This window comes from Onthophagus taurus, chromosome 1 (genome assembly GCF_036711975.1).
Source record: "Onthophagus taurus isolate NC chromosome 1, IU_Otau_3.0, whole genome shotgun sequence".
NCBI classification, from domain to species: domain Eukaryota; kingdom Metazoa; phylum Arthropoda; class Insecta; order Coleoptera; family Scarabaeidae; genus Onthophagus; species Onthophagus taurus.
This window is the reverse complement of record NC_091966.1, coordinates 37846640-37861632: the sequence shown is the minus strand read 5'-3', so window position 1 is coordinate 37861632 and position 14993 is coordinate 37846640. Positions and strand designations below refer to the sequence as shown.

The 14993-nt window shown below is 34.9% G+C and overlaps 1 protein-coding gene across 6 annotated transcripts in view; it reads left to right on the top strand.

Annotated features, from left to right (window-relative positions):
- Positions 1–14993, top strand: part of LOC111428850 (Formin homology 2 domain containing) — an 86404-nt gene that overhangs the window by 62286 nt on the left and 9125 nt on the right. For all 6 annotated transcript variants that reach the window (XM_071201273.1, XM_071201275.1, XM_071201274.1 and 3 more), the window contains 4 exons: positions 4161–4219; positions 11122–12045; positions 12097–12243; positions 12298–13238. In XM_071201273.1, the coding sequence (XP_071057374.1) occupies positions 4161–4219; positions 11122–12045; positions 12097–12243; positions 12298–13238 (2071 nt within the window). The remainder of the gene's footprint in view (positions 1–4160; positions 4220–11121; positions 12046–12096; positions 12244–12297; positions 13239–14993) is intronic.

Below are 14993 nucleotides of genomic sequence, written 5' to 3'. Positions count from 1 at the left end.
AATCTTATTCATTCAGATGTGAAGTTAGAAGTTTAGTGAAAAGTGGTGTTACTGAATTTTGTTGTTCAAAAAGGTATCTCTTTCATGCATGGTTATTAGGTGTATTTGTGTTTTGTATGTAAAAGTACCGTCAGGATAATAACAGGAACCATATTGAGATTGATATAAAAATGAGCCAAGCGAATACAGATGCGCTTTGGTTGAGGCTGAAAAAGTTTGTTTTGAATTAGAAGATCTCTCGTTGGATAATTCTGAACAGATAGACATAGAAGATGAAGAAGATGACACTGTTATTACTAGTGCTAGTGAGATACCTATGCTGGAAGATGAAGAAGTAGAACAACTAACTAATCAAAATGAGAAAGGTGACACTGAAGTAGTAGAAATACATGACAAATGGCCTAAGGAGAAGAACAAGGCAGAAATTGATAGAAAATGGAGAAAACAGAAAAGCAGACTGCAATTCCAGGATACGATTATCCAGAGGGAATAATATGCAACATGCAATAATCCTACTGATTATTTTCTAACACTGATGGGTAACTGTGTGAAAGATATTAGCTTTCAAAGTAATTTGTACGCCACCCAAAGGAATAAAACGCTAAATTTGAAAGGTTTTTGGCATAAATTTCTTAATAAGTTATCACAGTTTGCCAAACTATAAATTCTTCTGGAGTAATGCTCAAGACTTGAGTGTACCACTTGTCATACGAACAATGACCCATAACAGGTTTCAGGAGATTTTATCATATCTGCATGTCAACGATAACAGCATTATTCCTAAGAACAATACGGATATACTATACAAGATCCGTCCGTATTTTGAAACATTTAACCATCAGTTTTCCAGTTATTATCATGGCACTAGGCAGTTGGCTGTGGATGAATCCATGATAATCTTCAAAGAGAGGTCAAGTATGAAACAATTCAATCCCATGAAGCCCATAAAAAGGAGCTGATGCTTAGCATATAAAAAAGGATACATAAAGAAACTTCAATCAGGGAAAATCTCCTGAAACTGAAGAAAAATTTCAAGATTATGGATTGGGTGAAAGGATTGTCCTTCAACTTACTGAAGTAGAGTGGCATAAAAATAGAATGATTTATTTTGATAACTTTTTTACTTTTAGAAAAACTGAAAATTGAGAAAACCTTAGCTTGTAGAACAATAAGGTCTTACAAAAAAGGTGCACCAAAAATGTAGTAGATGATAAACGAATGAAAAGAAGAGATTATGATTACCAGATCTTAAATTTAGATATAAGTTATTACAAATGGAAGGACAGTAAGTGTATGAAATTTTGCTCTAATTTTCATGGAACAGAAGGGTCCACCATAAAAGGGTAACAAAAAAATCCTTCAGTCGTTGATGATTACAATAAAAACATGGGTTCGGCAGATTATGCCGATTAATTTTGACAAGTGTATGCATCGACCGCTGTTCTAAGAAGTGGTGGTACAGGCTTTTCTTTTGTTTTACAGATAAATGCTTCGTCAATTCTTTTGTCATATATTCTGTAAAGTTCACTAGCCCAGTTATCCAAAAGATGAAAGTACGGGTATTCTGTTACTGACGACGTAAGACTTGGGAACCGTGGTTCGCACTGGATTACTTTTGGAAAAGAAAAAGGAATGTTTGAAAATTGTTCTACCAAAGCTATTTAGTCCAGACCCCACTCAAAATGTACTACGTGCAATGTTTATTTATGTTGTAATGAAAGAAAGAACAGTTTTTTCTGAATATAATGTGATTTAGCTAACGCTTATTACTTATTTTCTAACATAATAAAAAATGTATTATTTTTATATTAACAATAAATGTTTTTGTATACTTACTGCAACATTACTAAAATATATTTTAATGACTGATGGTACTCTCAAGTACCATTATCCCCCTGGAATGGGAGACTGTCATATTTTGCTAAAATTGAATGATGGTCCAAAGGTCTTTACTGAGTGTATTTTGATAGCGTTTTAATTCTGTCACAAAGTTTCAAAATTTTTGACTTCTTTTGACACAAAGGGTTAATAGAATAAAAAAGAATAAGTCCACGATGATTATTTATTATTTTTTTCTAGTTTCGGTACAACAATGTTTCGCTTTTTCTAAAAGCGTCTTCAGGTACGACGTCAAAAACTAAGAATGATGAACACGTGAAAAAATGATCATGTGGAAAAATTTCTCTTACAAAAAACTACGACGGACCGATGATTAAAAATATAATTTTGGATTAAAGAAAAAAGTGAAATTTTTTAAAACGGCGTGGGTTTACCATGTCAGGTTAAAAACTCCAACGTCGAGTGATAGGTTAATAAAGTTTTGAAATGCTGAAGGCAGGCGTAAAAGAAACTGTGAAAGCTGAAGGCGTGTTATAAAAGGGAATTTAGCGTTAAAAATCGAAAAACTTGAGTCGTGTGCACATATCGACTGGTTACAACGGACAGTCCGTCCATTCTTAGTTTTTGACGTCGTACCTGAAGACGCTTTTAGAAAAAGCGAAACATTGTTGTACCGAAATTAGAAAAAAATAATAAATAATCATCGTGGATTTATTCTTTTTTATCCTATTAATACTCACCATGATAAACCTGGAGGCTACAATTGCCAATTTACAAAGGGTTAAGACAGCTAATCCTGAATGTTTCTAGTTCTACTGACAGTACTAGATAGCGCTAGTTAGCAGTAGATATCACCGTGTTGCATATTGTTATTGAATTAAAACTAGAACTAACACTAGCGCTGTTACTATGTAGAACTAATACTATACCTAGAACTACAATCATTCGGGTTTAGCCGTCTTGAGAGACGTGCGGCTAAATCCGAATGTTTCTTGTTCTAGGTCTAGTGTTAGTTCTAGTTTTGCACTATCACTAGAACTAACACAATCCCTACAACTAGAATCATTCGGGTTTAGCCGTCTTGAGAGACGTGCGACTAAATCCGAATGTTTCTAGATCTAGGTCTAATGTTAGTTCCAGTTTTAATTGTTATTCAGCGTTAGAAGCTTCAAAAATTTTGACTTCTTTTGACACAAAGGGTTAAGACGGCTAATCCTGAATGTTTCCAGTTCTACTGACAGTGCTAGATTGCGCTAGTTAGCGGTAGATATCACTGTGTTACATATTGTTATTGAATTAAAACTAGAACTAACACTAGCGCTGTTACTATGTAGAACTAACATTATACCTAGAACTAGAATCGTTTGGGTTTAGCCGCACGTCTCTAAAGACGGCTAAACATGAATGATTCTAGTTCTAGGTATAGTGTTTGTTCTTGTTTTACACTATCACTAGAACTAACACAAGACCTAGAACTAGAATCATTCGGGTTTAGCCGTCTTGAGAGACGTGCGGCTAAATCCGAATGTTTCTAGATCTAGGTCTAATGTTAGTTCCAGTTTTAATTGTTATTCAGCGTTAGAAGCTTCAACATTTTTGACTTCTTTTGAAACAAAGGGTTAAGACGGCTAATCCTGAAAGTTTCTAGGTCTACTGACAGTGCTAGATAGCTCTAGTTAGCAGTAGATATCACTGTGTTGCATATTTTTATTGAATTAAAACTAGAACTAACACTAGCGCTGTTACTATGTAAAACTAACACTATACCTAGAACTAGAATTATTCGGGTTTAGCCGTCTTGAGAGACGTGCAGCTAAATCCGAATGTTTGTTGTTCTAGGTCTAGTATTAGTTCTAGTTTTGCACTATCACTACAATTAACACAATCCCTACAACTAGAATCATTCGGGTTTAGCCGTCTTGAGAGACGTGCGGCTAAATCCGAATGTTTCTAGATCTAGGTCTAATGCTAGTTCCAATTTTAATTGATATTCAGTGTTAGAAGTTTCAACATTTTTGACTTCTTCGGACACAAAGGGTTAAGACGGATAAACCCCAATGTTTTTAGTTCTAGGCCCAGTATTAATTCTAGTTTAGTTGGTATTTAGTGCTCAGACACTCCCTTCCCCGTATTAATCTGTTATATCAAAGTTTTACTATACTTAATAAAAATTCTTATCAAGAAACTAACATGCGATATCTCTTCGGTCCATATCTAAACGCAAATAGTTAGAGGATTATTAAACATCCGTCATGCAAATTAAATATTTGCTTATTCTATTTTTTTTTAAATTACTTTATTTTTTTAAATTTATTTTTCAGTAAGAAGAACTCGATTGTTCTCAGAACGCAGCTGTCAGTGCGTGTCCACACCATCATAGGTGAGTACCCGTTTATAAAGAAGGGTCTTTTGTCTTCTGCATTTTACATTATCGGACGTGGGATTACTGAAGGTGACATCCGAAACCGCAACAAGAATTTGCAGAGCGGATCTTAAACTTTCAATTTTGCAACTTTGCAAGTATAATGCGCGGACAGTGCCGTAATTGTGATGAATTATTAATGCCGAACGGTTCGGTGACGCATTGTTTTAACGTGTCTCTCATTCGTGTAGGCGAAAGAATGTGATTTATTGATTTATTATTTAGCTACTTCAATTTATCCACTTCAATTTAACCACCTCAATTTATCCATTTCTATTTTCAATCTTATTCCCAACACAATTCTAAATTAGATATTACGCGAAAGACTAACAATTAAAAGTAGCTTAAGGCTCCGACGATATCTCCTTATTTATCCTTGGCGAAAGTCAAAGTAGCTACAAGATATATAATTTCGCACAACACCGCCGTTATTGCAATACGTGCTCTTATTTACTGTGCGAAATTTTTACTTCTCCATTAATTGCTTACGGTGAATTCAACTCCCACACAGAAACATTCCGAGATGTGGCTTAAGATTTACGTACGAACATGACTAAATAATGGATTGTTAAATGGTGCTTTGCGATTACAATTACCTTTTTGATTTAGAAAAGATTGTGTCGACATCTCGGGATGAAAGTTTAATCGGCTCAATTAACTCGCGATGATTTGAGATTAGGCTCGCGAGAAAAATTGTATTATCCGAACGTTCTTTTTAATGCTCAATTTTAGCAAAAGTCGACATCAAAGTACCGACTCAACGGCGTGTATGTTTTAATGATGATAAAGCGTCCCGAGGGACGCGGGAATGTACGCGTCCATTGTGCTCGATCCCATTCTTCTTTATGATGCATGCGTGTCGCAAATTATTTCGTCGCGCGACGAGATTTTTGCGTTCGCGGAACGACCCAAACGATCCATTGTCCTGCGCAAGGACGAACCACGAAACGAGATTAACAACTCAAGACTATGTCTTACACGACTGTCGTAAAAGTTACATTTTGAAACTCTCTTTTTAAGAGAGAATTTCTTTTCTTTTTTTGGAAGTTTTTGTGTGGTAAATTTATGCTCTAAATTCGAAATAAAATGATTTCTGCCAAGTCGACACTTCAATTTGTAAGCGTAATAAAGCGATTTTCCGTGACCGCAACAATCCAACCTCTGCCCCCATTCCACCTACAACGAAGACTCTATCTCGAATGGAGATCGCAAAACGTTGACGGGAGCGTGATGCACAAGGATAGTAGGTTTTTGGAACAAAGCCGAGCCAATTTCCCCATGCGAAAGGAACGAGCGCGTTCACTACATCGTTATAGTTCGCTTTGAAATTATCACATCTTCAACTAATGGACAATCGCTATCTAACCGATAATGAACTCATAACCGGCGGTGATGTTATTGAATCTAACCGGGGCAATAGGATCGGGTTCAACGATCCGGAGCGGCATCGGCATGGCTATTTGATGTCAGCCGTTTCGGAACCGGGTTTTTCACCACACTATGTCGTAAAAGATTTTATTCGAACGTTTGAGTTATCATTAGACATCTGCTGCAGTTTCGCAGTCCGTAATGGTCACTACATCCTTGCATTTTGCAATATGTGCGAGTTATTGCTAAAACACTAATGGGAATATAAGTAGGGTAAAAGTGTTGTGTTATTCTTATTTCGTTTATAGAGAAAGCTCGTTGTTTTAGTATTTATGTATTAAAATAGAAGGGTGATACTTCATTTATTTCCTCGTCCAACAATTTTAAAGCTAAAGCAGTTAAATTTGACATTTACCAACTTATTTTACAATAACGAACATTTTAGTCCACCAACGCTAAATGTCACGACACCTATATTACCGGTTTATCCTCGAAAATGGGGATTCGATCTTTTTCTTTTATTCCCACACGATCAGAGATATAAAATTGCTATATATTGGCATAGAGACACCTTGTAATTCGTATATTTATGCACCGCTAATAATGAGTTGAACATAAAGTTGGAATTGCAGAATAGGAAAAGATTATATGTCAAATATTTCTGTTTAACAATTATTGGAAGGAAAGTGTTTATATTGGTGCTTATACAATTTATGATTTTTGCTTTTGTTTGGGTACTTTTTCAGTATTAGCCATTATTAACATGTATGTATGTTAAAAATTATTTGTTTTTAACGCGCCGGTAATCAAATAATACCTAAGAACTCTACCAGAAGATTTATCCGAAGAAGTTAAATAAAGATCAGCGATTATGTTGGAAGTTACCAGGGACGATGTTGACACATGATATCACTATGTTAATAAATGACCCAACCTAACCACGCTTAGCCATAACAAGGACGATGTTGATGGATGTAGATAATGGAAGATGCCGCCGTAGACATTGTCGTGAAAAACTAGAGACGATGTTAGAGAACATCTAAAATGATATTCACGCTTAAATTTAGTCACAAGCGTAAAGAACATCGTGGTCTTGTAGATTTAATAAAGTTAATACAAGTTGATTTAAACATTAAACACTTAGAATAAAAGTTAAACGAAGGGAAAGTAAAGTAATATGATAAAGAGAAAAAGAAAAATTGTATAACGTGGTTTCCTGAGGATGGCATTAACACGCCGAAACCAGTAGAAACTAAAAAATAAAAATAAAATCTTTCATCGTTAAAGTACGATAGTTATTTATTCACATTCATCTAGAATGATGTTAAGATATATTGATAGGGATGATGGATGATGGGGAAGTTATTGTAAAAGATGAAGTGGTGGGGTATAATAGAGATGATGGTGAGAAATGTTGAGAAAAAACAGAGATGATAAAGACCTTTGGTACACTAGTTTAAGAATGAAATAAATAAATCCACATTTTTCCAGTGTTTTCGACTTGCCAGATCTAGATGCTGGCATTTAATAGTAAATATGGAGCTTCTTCAGAACCGCATCCAGTAATAATGTTATATAGAAAAAAAACTGCCAGTGCCAAACCAATATGCAAAATATCTTTAATTCGGGAGAATCCTTTGCTTGTTATAAGTTACCTTGTTTCAACATGTCCACTCTTGGATGAGCAGTTTAGAGGAATGTTAAGACGCTAGACATGTTGGGATGTGTTGCCGTGTTCTGGTAAACTTTGCTGGAGAGTTTCTGAAGAATCTGCTTAATTGGACGGATGTTGGTTGTGTTATGAAAGTGTGGATTTTTGAGATTAGGTTAAGAATGTGTCTTAATCATAGGTTGCGAACTTGGTTTGAGAGATTTGATGGAGCTGACTTTGATTGAGATTGAACAGTAGCTTTATAGGATTGTTTGATCTTTATTGATGAGTATGATTATCCAGCGGTTTTCCAGATGGTGGTGAATTGCTAGAGTTTGCAGTTGTTTTATGACTCTTTTGGGGAAGTTTTAAAGATTGATATTTGATATGTTATCAATGCCAGTTGCTTTGAATAGTTTTTATGTACAATAAAACCTCGTCAGAGCGAACTGGAAGGGAAAAAGAATAACTGGTTAAACCGAGTAAACAGTAAGAAAAAAGTAAAAAGTAAAGTTTTTTGTGATTAAATATTTTTTTATGAATGACTAAACTGCTATTTATTATATAAAATCATAACTAGATAAATATAAAAAGTTATCGATTATGACATAAAACTAAACTATTGATTATTAACTTTAAAAAATTACTAATATCTTTTTGCTTTAATTTTGAAGCCATTTTAATGCCACATTCAGCGGAAATTGTTTCGAAACAATTTTCAAATTGCTCATTTACATTCATAGTTACTGAAAATCTAGCTAAAGCTCGTAAAGCGGCATTAACTTCTTCTCTGGTGGGCTGGGGATGATCATTAACTGCATCACTATCTATAAATAACAAGAATATAGTTGTAGGAACAGGAATGTTGTTATCGCTATCTTCAAAAGTGCTCAGGACTGGCTCTGGACAACTGGCCAAATCGAATGAAATTTCAAGTGGCTGTATCTCTTGTAAAACAGTCCATTCTCTGTATGCTGGTGGTAACAAATCTAAATTTTCTTCATCTGTTAAATCAGTGTTCTGCCATGCTTTATAAAAACAACGTTTAATTGTTTGTTGACTAACTGCATTCCAAGACGAACCTATTGCTTTAATAGCTTGTAGCAAATCCCATTTAACATTTCCATTATTGTCAATAGCACGAATAGCAAATTTCACTAGTTTTGCCTTGTAAAATGATTTAAAATTAGCTATTATGCCCTGGTCAAGTGGCTGCAATCGACTTGTAGGGTTGAACAGAAAGAAATACACCGTGATGTTAGATAAGTTTAGTTTTATGTGCAGCACAGTTGTCTAAAGTTGAAAGAATATAACGATGTTGGGCAATCATCTTCTGATTTTGTTTGAGTAGCCATTCTCGAAACGCTTGAGCATCTATCCACGATGACACACGATGAGTATAATCACACGGTAAACGTGCTTTATCAACATTTTTAAAGCATCGTGGGTTACGCGATTTTCCTATTACCCACGCCTTGTACTTTTCAGATCCATCCGAATTACAGCATAAGACTGCAGTCACTCGTTGTTTACTTTTTTGCACCTCCACGTTCGTATTAGGTATAGATTTGTGGATATCGTAAAGACCTTGAATAATAATAATTAAGGTCAGGACGTTCCCTTTTTCGTAGTCTTTGTACTTGAAGGTATTTGAAAATTTCATACCGGGTGAAGCAATCCTGGGAGTTTCGTTCTTGTGTTTTTTTTTTGGTTCTACGAAGTTCGGATTTGGAGTCTTTTTTGGAATTGGCAGCAAAAGTGATTTCGGTTTTGAATGAAAATGACAATCACAGAAGTCAAAAGGAGTTGGAGCATGCAAGTGAGATAATTTTGTGATTAGAGGCATGACGGAGCGTTTTGAAGATTGTATGGGTACGGTAAGGTTAAGGACTTTTCAAGAAAAAAAGAGTTGTGTTTTGTTCTGCCATAGAGAACCAAGTTTCATGCAAGATGAAGCGGTGGTCGGATTAGAGTTCGTCTTGGGCGACGAGCTCGGGTAAAGGATTGATGTTTTTGACAATTACGATATCAATTGTTGTGGGGGTCATTCTAGAGGTTGGGAAGTGGGTTGGAGTGTTGGAAGAGAGGACGAAGGCGTCGTGGGTGTTATTAAAGATTCTATGGTCTTTTGTGTTGGAGGTGTGGCATCTCCAGGACAGTTGACGAGAATTGAAGACTTCTTGGATGTAAGTCGTTATCGGCTAGAGTGGCTTTGGAGCTGCTATACAGCTAAACAGTGGAGATGTGGAGGGTATTGAGGAGTTTTAGGATAGCGAAATCGAGATCTGGCTTCATTGATAAGGAGTACATCGATTATGAGACAGTTAGGGAGTTCGATAGTAGTGTTTGAGTTGAATGTGACTTCAGCTTCACATAATAGGGAGAATACTGTCTCAACAGTTAACAATATATCTGCCATAGAAAACAACATTCCCGTCAAACCCCAGTTAAAGATTACATTTAAGGTGAAAGATTACATTTCTTATTATACCAAGAATAACATTTATAAATTGAACATTTTAGTTTAACTCTTATTAAAACATCAAGCTATTTGAACATTTCATGCTATTTTGGCTGTCAAAATTCAATAGGTTAATAATTGGGACAGGTTCATAGTAGATAGATTGGATCTTTTTCAGTTACCAAAGCTTTAATAAATTGTCAATCCAACCCAACCCAGTTCTAAAATCAAATTTATCGTCATTTCGAAAGAGTTGTAGAAATGTTCTTTCTCTTGATTCATCTTTTTGTGAGTTTATCTCGTGCAGGTTTGGCTCTTGAAGTTGTGATGCCTATTTGGATCAGAACCTCAGTATTTCTTCAGAGTCCTTACACTCCATTAATTACGTTATTACTTTTTTTGCAATACTTATAGAGCTCAAAACATTACAGTTAACCAGTTACATAACACATACAAAAAGTATTTTTTAATCCCCGTAAGTTTCTTAATTTCATAATTATTACTTCTACTCACTTTGAATTTCGTCATCTGGAATGTTTTTTAACCTTTTAACGACTTAGGTAATAATTATCTGTAGTATAATACAAAGAAAGGACAAAAACTAAACACATACTTAGCATTCGTAAATACAGCTTTAGATAGCTACAGGTTCTTGTTTCTTTTGACGTCTTAATAGTTTAGAATTATGAGCTTGATCTTGTGATACGTACCACAATCGAGTCTTACAAAACATAAACGTGAAACGAAGGTTAAGTTTTTACCCTAGATCCATTAGCGGTAGTTTGTTTGAATAAAATAACAATAAAAGAGTTAGTTTGAGAAAGATCGGTTAATTTTAATTATATTTACTGAGGCCCCGTTGCCTAATTCCAGTTTTTACGTTGAATAAAACAAAACAATTTACATTAATCTTGAGAATTGCGAAAATCCGTCGCTACCTCAATTACGTTGTGAAATAAAATAAAAAGCAAGGCCGCGGTGTCGGTGCACCTTGTTCCCTGTTATGCAGCACTTAGCGGCGTTATTAATTAATTAAAACAAAAACGCGACAGTGTACACAATTAATCTTTTTGCGGACACGCAAACGGACGGGCCTCGATCTCGGTTTTATTCCTTTCTTTACCGAAACGCCATATAATTTATGTCTTCGAAATTTGCAACCAGACCTGTCTAGAGTCTCGACTTTTTCGCCGAATCTGTAATTAAATCGTCCACGAATCGGAAGCCTATTCGCCAAATCATGCCGCGAATCTTAATTGACCGTGCAGATTGAATGTTTTGATAAAGTTTCGATTATGAAGGAGCCCATTCAAATTAATATGCTAATAACTTCAACGTTATTATAAATCTTAATTAAAACTATCTTTTTTTGTTTCGCAGAAAAACTTCTAACGTCAGAAGGCAGAGAACTTCGACGCGCGCTTTTTTCGTTGAAACAAATTTTTCAAGAGGATAAAGATCTCGTACACGAATTCGTACAAAACGATGGATTGGCTTGTCTCATTAAAGTTGGATCCGAAGCCGATCAAAATTATCAAAATTACATTCTTCGTGCTTTGGGACAAGTTATGTTGTACGTGGATGGAATGAATGGAGTGATGGAACATAATCAAACCATTCAATGGCTTTACACTTTAATTTCGTCTAAATTTAGATTGGTTGTTAAAACAGCGTTAAAATTATTGTTGGTTTTTGTTGAATACACCGATACAAATTGTATGTTGTTAATAAAGGCCATTCAAACGGTTGATTGCTCGCAAGGATTGCATCCTTGGTATAACATAATGCGCTTACTGAAAGATTTCGATTCTGCAGACACCGAATTACTCATTTACGCAACCACTTTGATTAATAAATGTTTAAACGGAGTCCCAGATCAAGATACTTACTACGATCAAACCGATGCTTTAGAAGAACAAGGAATTGAAGCGATTATTAGAAGATACATGTCGAAACCAGGAACCGATTTAGATCTTTTACAACAATTCCAAATATACGAGGCTGTGCTTCAATACGAGGATGGCGAAGATAAAGGGACCCCGATAAGACATTTAGACGAAAACTTAAGAAAAACTTTAAGAAGTAGAAAATCGGTTGTTGACTCCACTGAAAGAAGAAAAAGCAGGCGACACTCGACGGGGAATACCCCAATTCACTCCGCTTTAATCACAAATTCTAGAAACAATAACAACACGAGTTTAAATCAAACCAACGAGGAAGAAGACGACGATGGATCTTCTAGCTCTCAATCCTCAGATATTAATAATTTAAATCTTAATGGAAGTTACAAAGATTCAAATAAAGGTAGTTAAAATAATTTTAATTAATTTAATTGTTAATTAATTCCTATTTTAGCTGGTGATGCTGGTGTTACCCCCGCTTTAAGGCGACGAAGAGAAAGAGCCGAAAGACAAAGAAGTTTTATGAAAGAACAACAAGAAAATGGGAGTTTATTAAGAAATTCAATAACACCGGGAGAAAATAACGTCGAAAAAGAAAATGGTAAATAAATGAAATCAAATTTAATACTGAATTATTAATTTTTTATTTTTTTAGGAAACTGTAACAACACAAATGGGAATTTACAACAACGATTAACAAACGGAAATCATCACCAATCAAATCGATTATGTAGCAAACAAAAAGATTTAACCCCGCTGTTAAACGCAGTAAATAAAATTGAATCTGAAGAAAATGGTCTTACTAAGCAACCATGGATCTTCTCGAGAATGTATAGTAAATCCCTCGATGAAGAAACTCCCCAAATAGTCGACGATAACCTCGAAAACACCACGAACGAACACGATAGAACCCTCCGACTTCAATTAAAAAAAGAAAACAAAGTTAAAGATCTAACCCAACAATTATCAAGCCAAAACATAATCCACAGTCCCTCAGAAGAAAACAAAATAAGTAGAATCGGTGATATGTCAGGGCTAATTTCAAAAGCCAAAGAAGGACTGGCGAAATCAAAATCACAAGCGAACGTAATTAAAAGTCCCACTGTCGAGAATATCTCTAAACCGGAAGTGAAAAAATCCGAAAATGAATTACGATGGGAAGAGTTAGCTGCAAATATGAATAGACCTCTTAGTTTATGCGATTTGGATTTTCGAGATTTAGTTACTGATGATGAAAATGATGTTTTAGCACCCGCGGCGATTCAAAATGGGATTCCACCACCGCCTCCTCCTTTATTGGGGGATGTGGGATCGGCTCCACCACCTCCACCATTAAATAATAATAGGGCACCACCGCCCATTCCGCCCGTTTTTGGCGTGTCACTTCAAAAACAAAATAAACCAAATGAATCGAAAATACCTTTAAAGAAAAATAAGAAAACCGTGAAATTGTTTTGGAAAGAAGTCAGAGACGATCCTATTTGCGCGATGAAATTGAAATCGGGTTTCATTTGGGATGAATTGGCAAACGTTCAAGTGGATACGCAAAAATTGGAACATCTCTTTGAATCGCGAGCCAAGGATTTAATAAATAAGGTAAGATTTATTTCTAACTTTTCCTTTTCTCTTTATTACTTATTTTACATTATAATTTATTTATTAACATAAACATTTACAGTATTTTAAATAACATTATTTTCTTTATTTTTATTCAACAATTCGCTTCTTGCCGACATTTTTTTTAGGAGGTGAGTTTTCGTATATGTGAATAGAAATGTTACAAACGTCTTAGATATTTATGTCTCTGCATGGGTACAGAAATTGTAAAAAAACAATTTTATAAATCATAGATTTTTAACTTTAAAATTATCAAATCTTAAATTATTTATTAACATAATCGTTATTTATATGTTGAGGACACGAATTTTTAAGGAAATTGTTAAAGAATCGAGACTGCTTTATACACGATATTTTTTTGGGCAACCGGTTTTAAACTGATTGAATAACAAACAGAATAAATAAATTATGGAAAGTAAGTAAATATTAAACATCAAATAAAGTAAATTTAACATCTTTGTTTATTATTGACTTGCTAATGTAAGGTATTAATTGTGTTTGTTTTATTTAGTGTTTATGTCTTGCTTTTATCGATAGCTTCATTCAGGTAGTTTTTCATTGTTTAAGAATGAAATGCTTTTCTTTGAAATGGGGATACACTGATTTTGTTGTGGTGAAAGTTTTTTGAGTTGATTTATTGATGTATTCTGTTAATGACCGTTGTTTCTGGAAGATAACAACCAGATTTTAAATGGTTAAGATGACAATTTTGAAGCGTTTAAGTGTGTGTTTTAGATAGCTGTGAATCCGCATATATTATTATTTACGTTTGACATGGTTTAAGGGTTTCTGAGGAGTTACTCGTTTTAATTAAATGTAGGGCGAGATAGTTCAAAGTAATCATTTTATAGATGAGACCTTGTATTCAGTATTTTATTCTTTTTTCTCCCCTTATAGTTGTGCATGATTATTAGAGATACTAAAATTTTCTTTTTCTTCATCTAGTGTTAACAATTGAACTAACACAGTTCTAGGTCTAGCCACTAAAACTAGACCTAGGACTGTGTTAGTTCTAGATCTAGTGTTTTCACTAGAATGAACTCAGTTCTAGGTTTAGACGCTAATACTAAACCTAGGACTGTGTTAGTACTAGTGATAACAGCAGATCTGGAACTAACACAGTCCTAGGTTTAGCCACTAAAACTAGACCTAGGACTGTATTAGTTCTAGATCTAGTGTTTTCACTAGATGAACTCAGTTCTAGGTTTAGACGCTAATACTAGACCTAGGACTGTGTTAGTACTAGGGATAACAGCAGATCTAGAACTAACACAGTCCTAGATCTAGAGGCTAAGACTAGACATAGGACTGTGTTTTTTGTCTAGTTTTATTCGCTAGACCTAGTACTGTATTAGTTCTAGATCTGCTGTTATCACTAGAACTAACACAGTTCTAGGTCTAGAGGCTAAAACTAGACCTAGAACTGTGTTAGTTCTAGTAAAAACACCAGATCTAGAACTAACACAGCCCTAGGTCTAGTTTTAGTCACTAGACCTAGGACGGTATTAGTTCTAGATCTAGTGTTTTCACTAGAATGAACTCAGTTCTAAGTTTAGGCGCTACTACTAGACCTAGGACTGTGTTAGTACTAGGGATAACAGCAGATCTAGAACTAACACAGTTCTAGGTCTAGAGGCTACGACTGGACCTAGGACTGTGTTAGTTCTAGTAATAACATCAGATCTAAAACTAACACAATCCTAGGTCTAGTTTTGGTCGCTAGACCTAGAACTG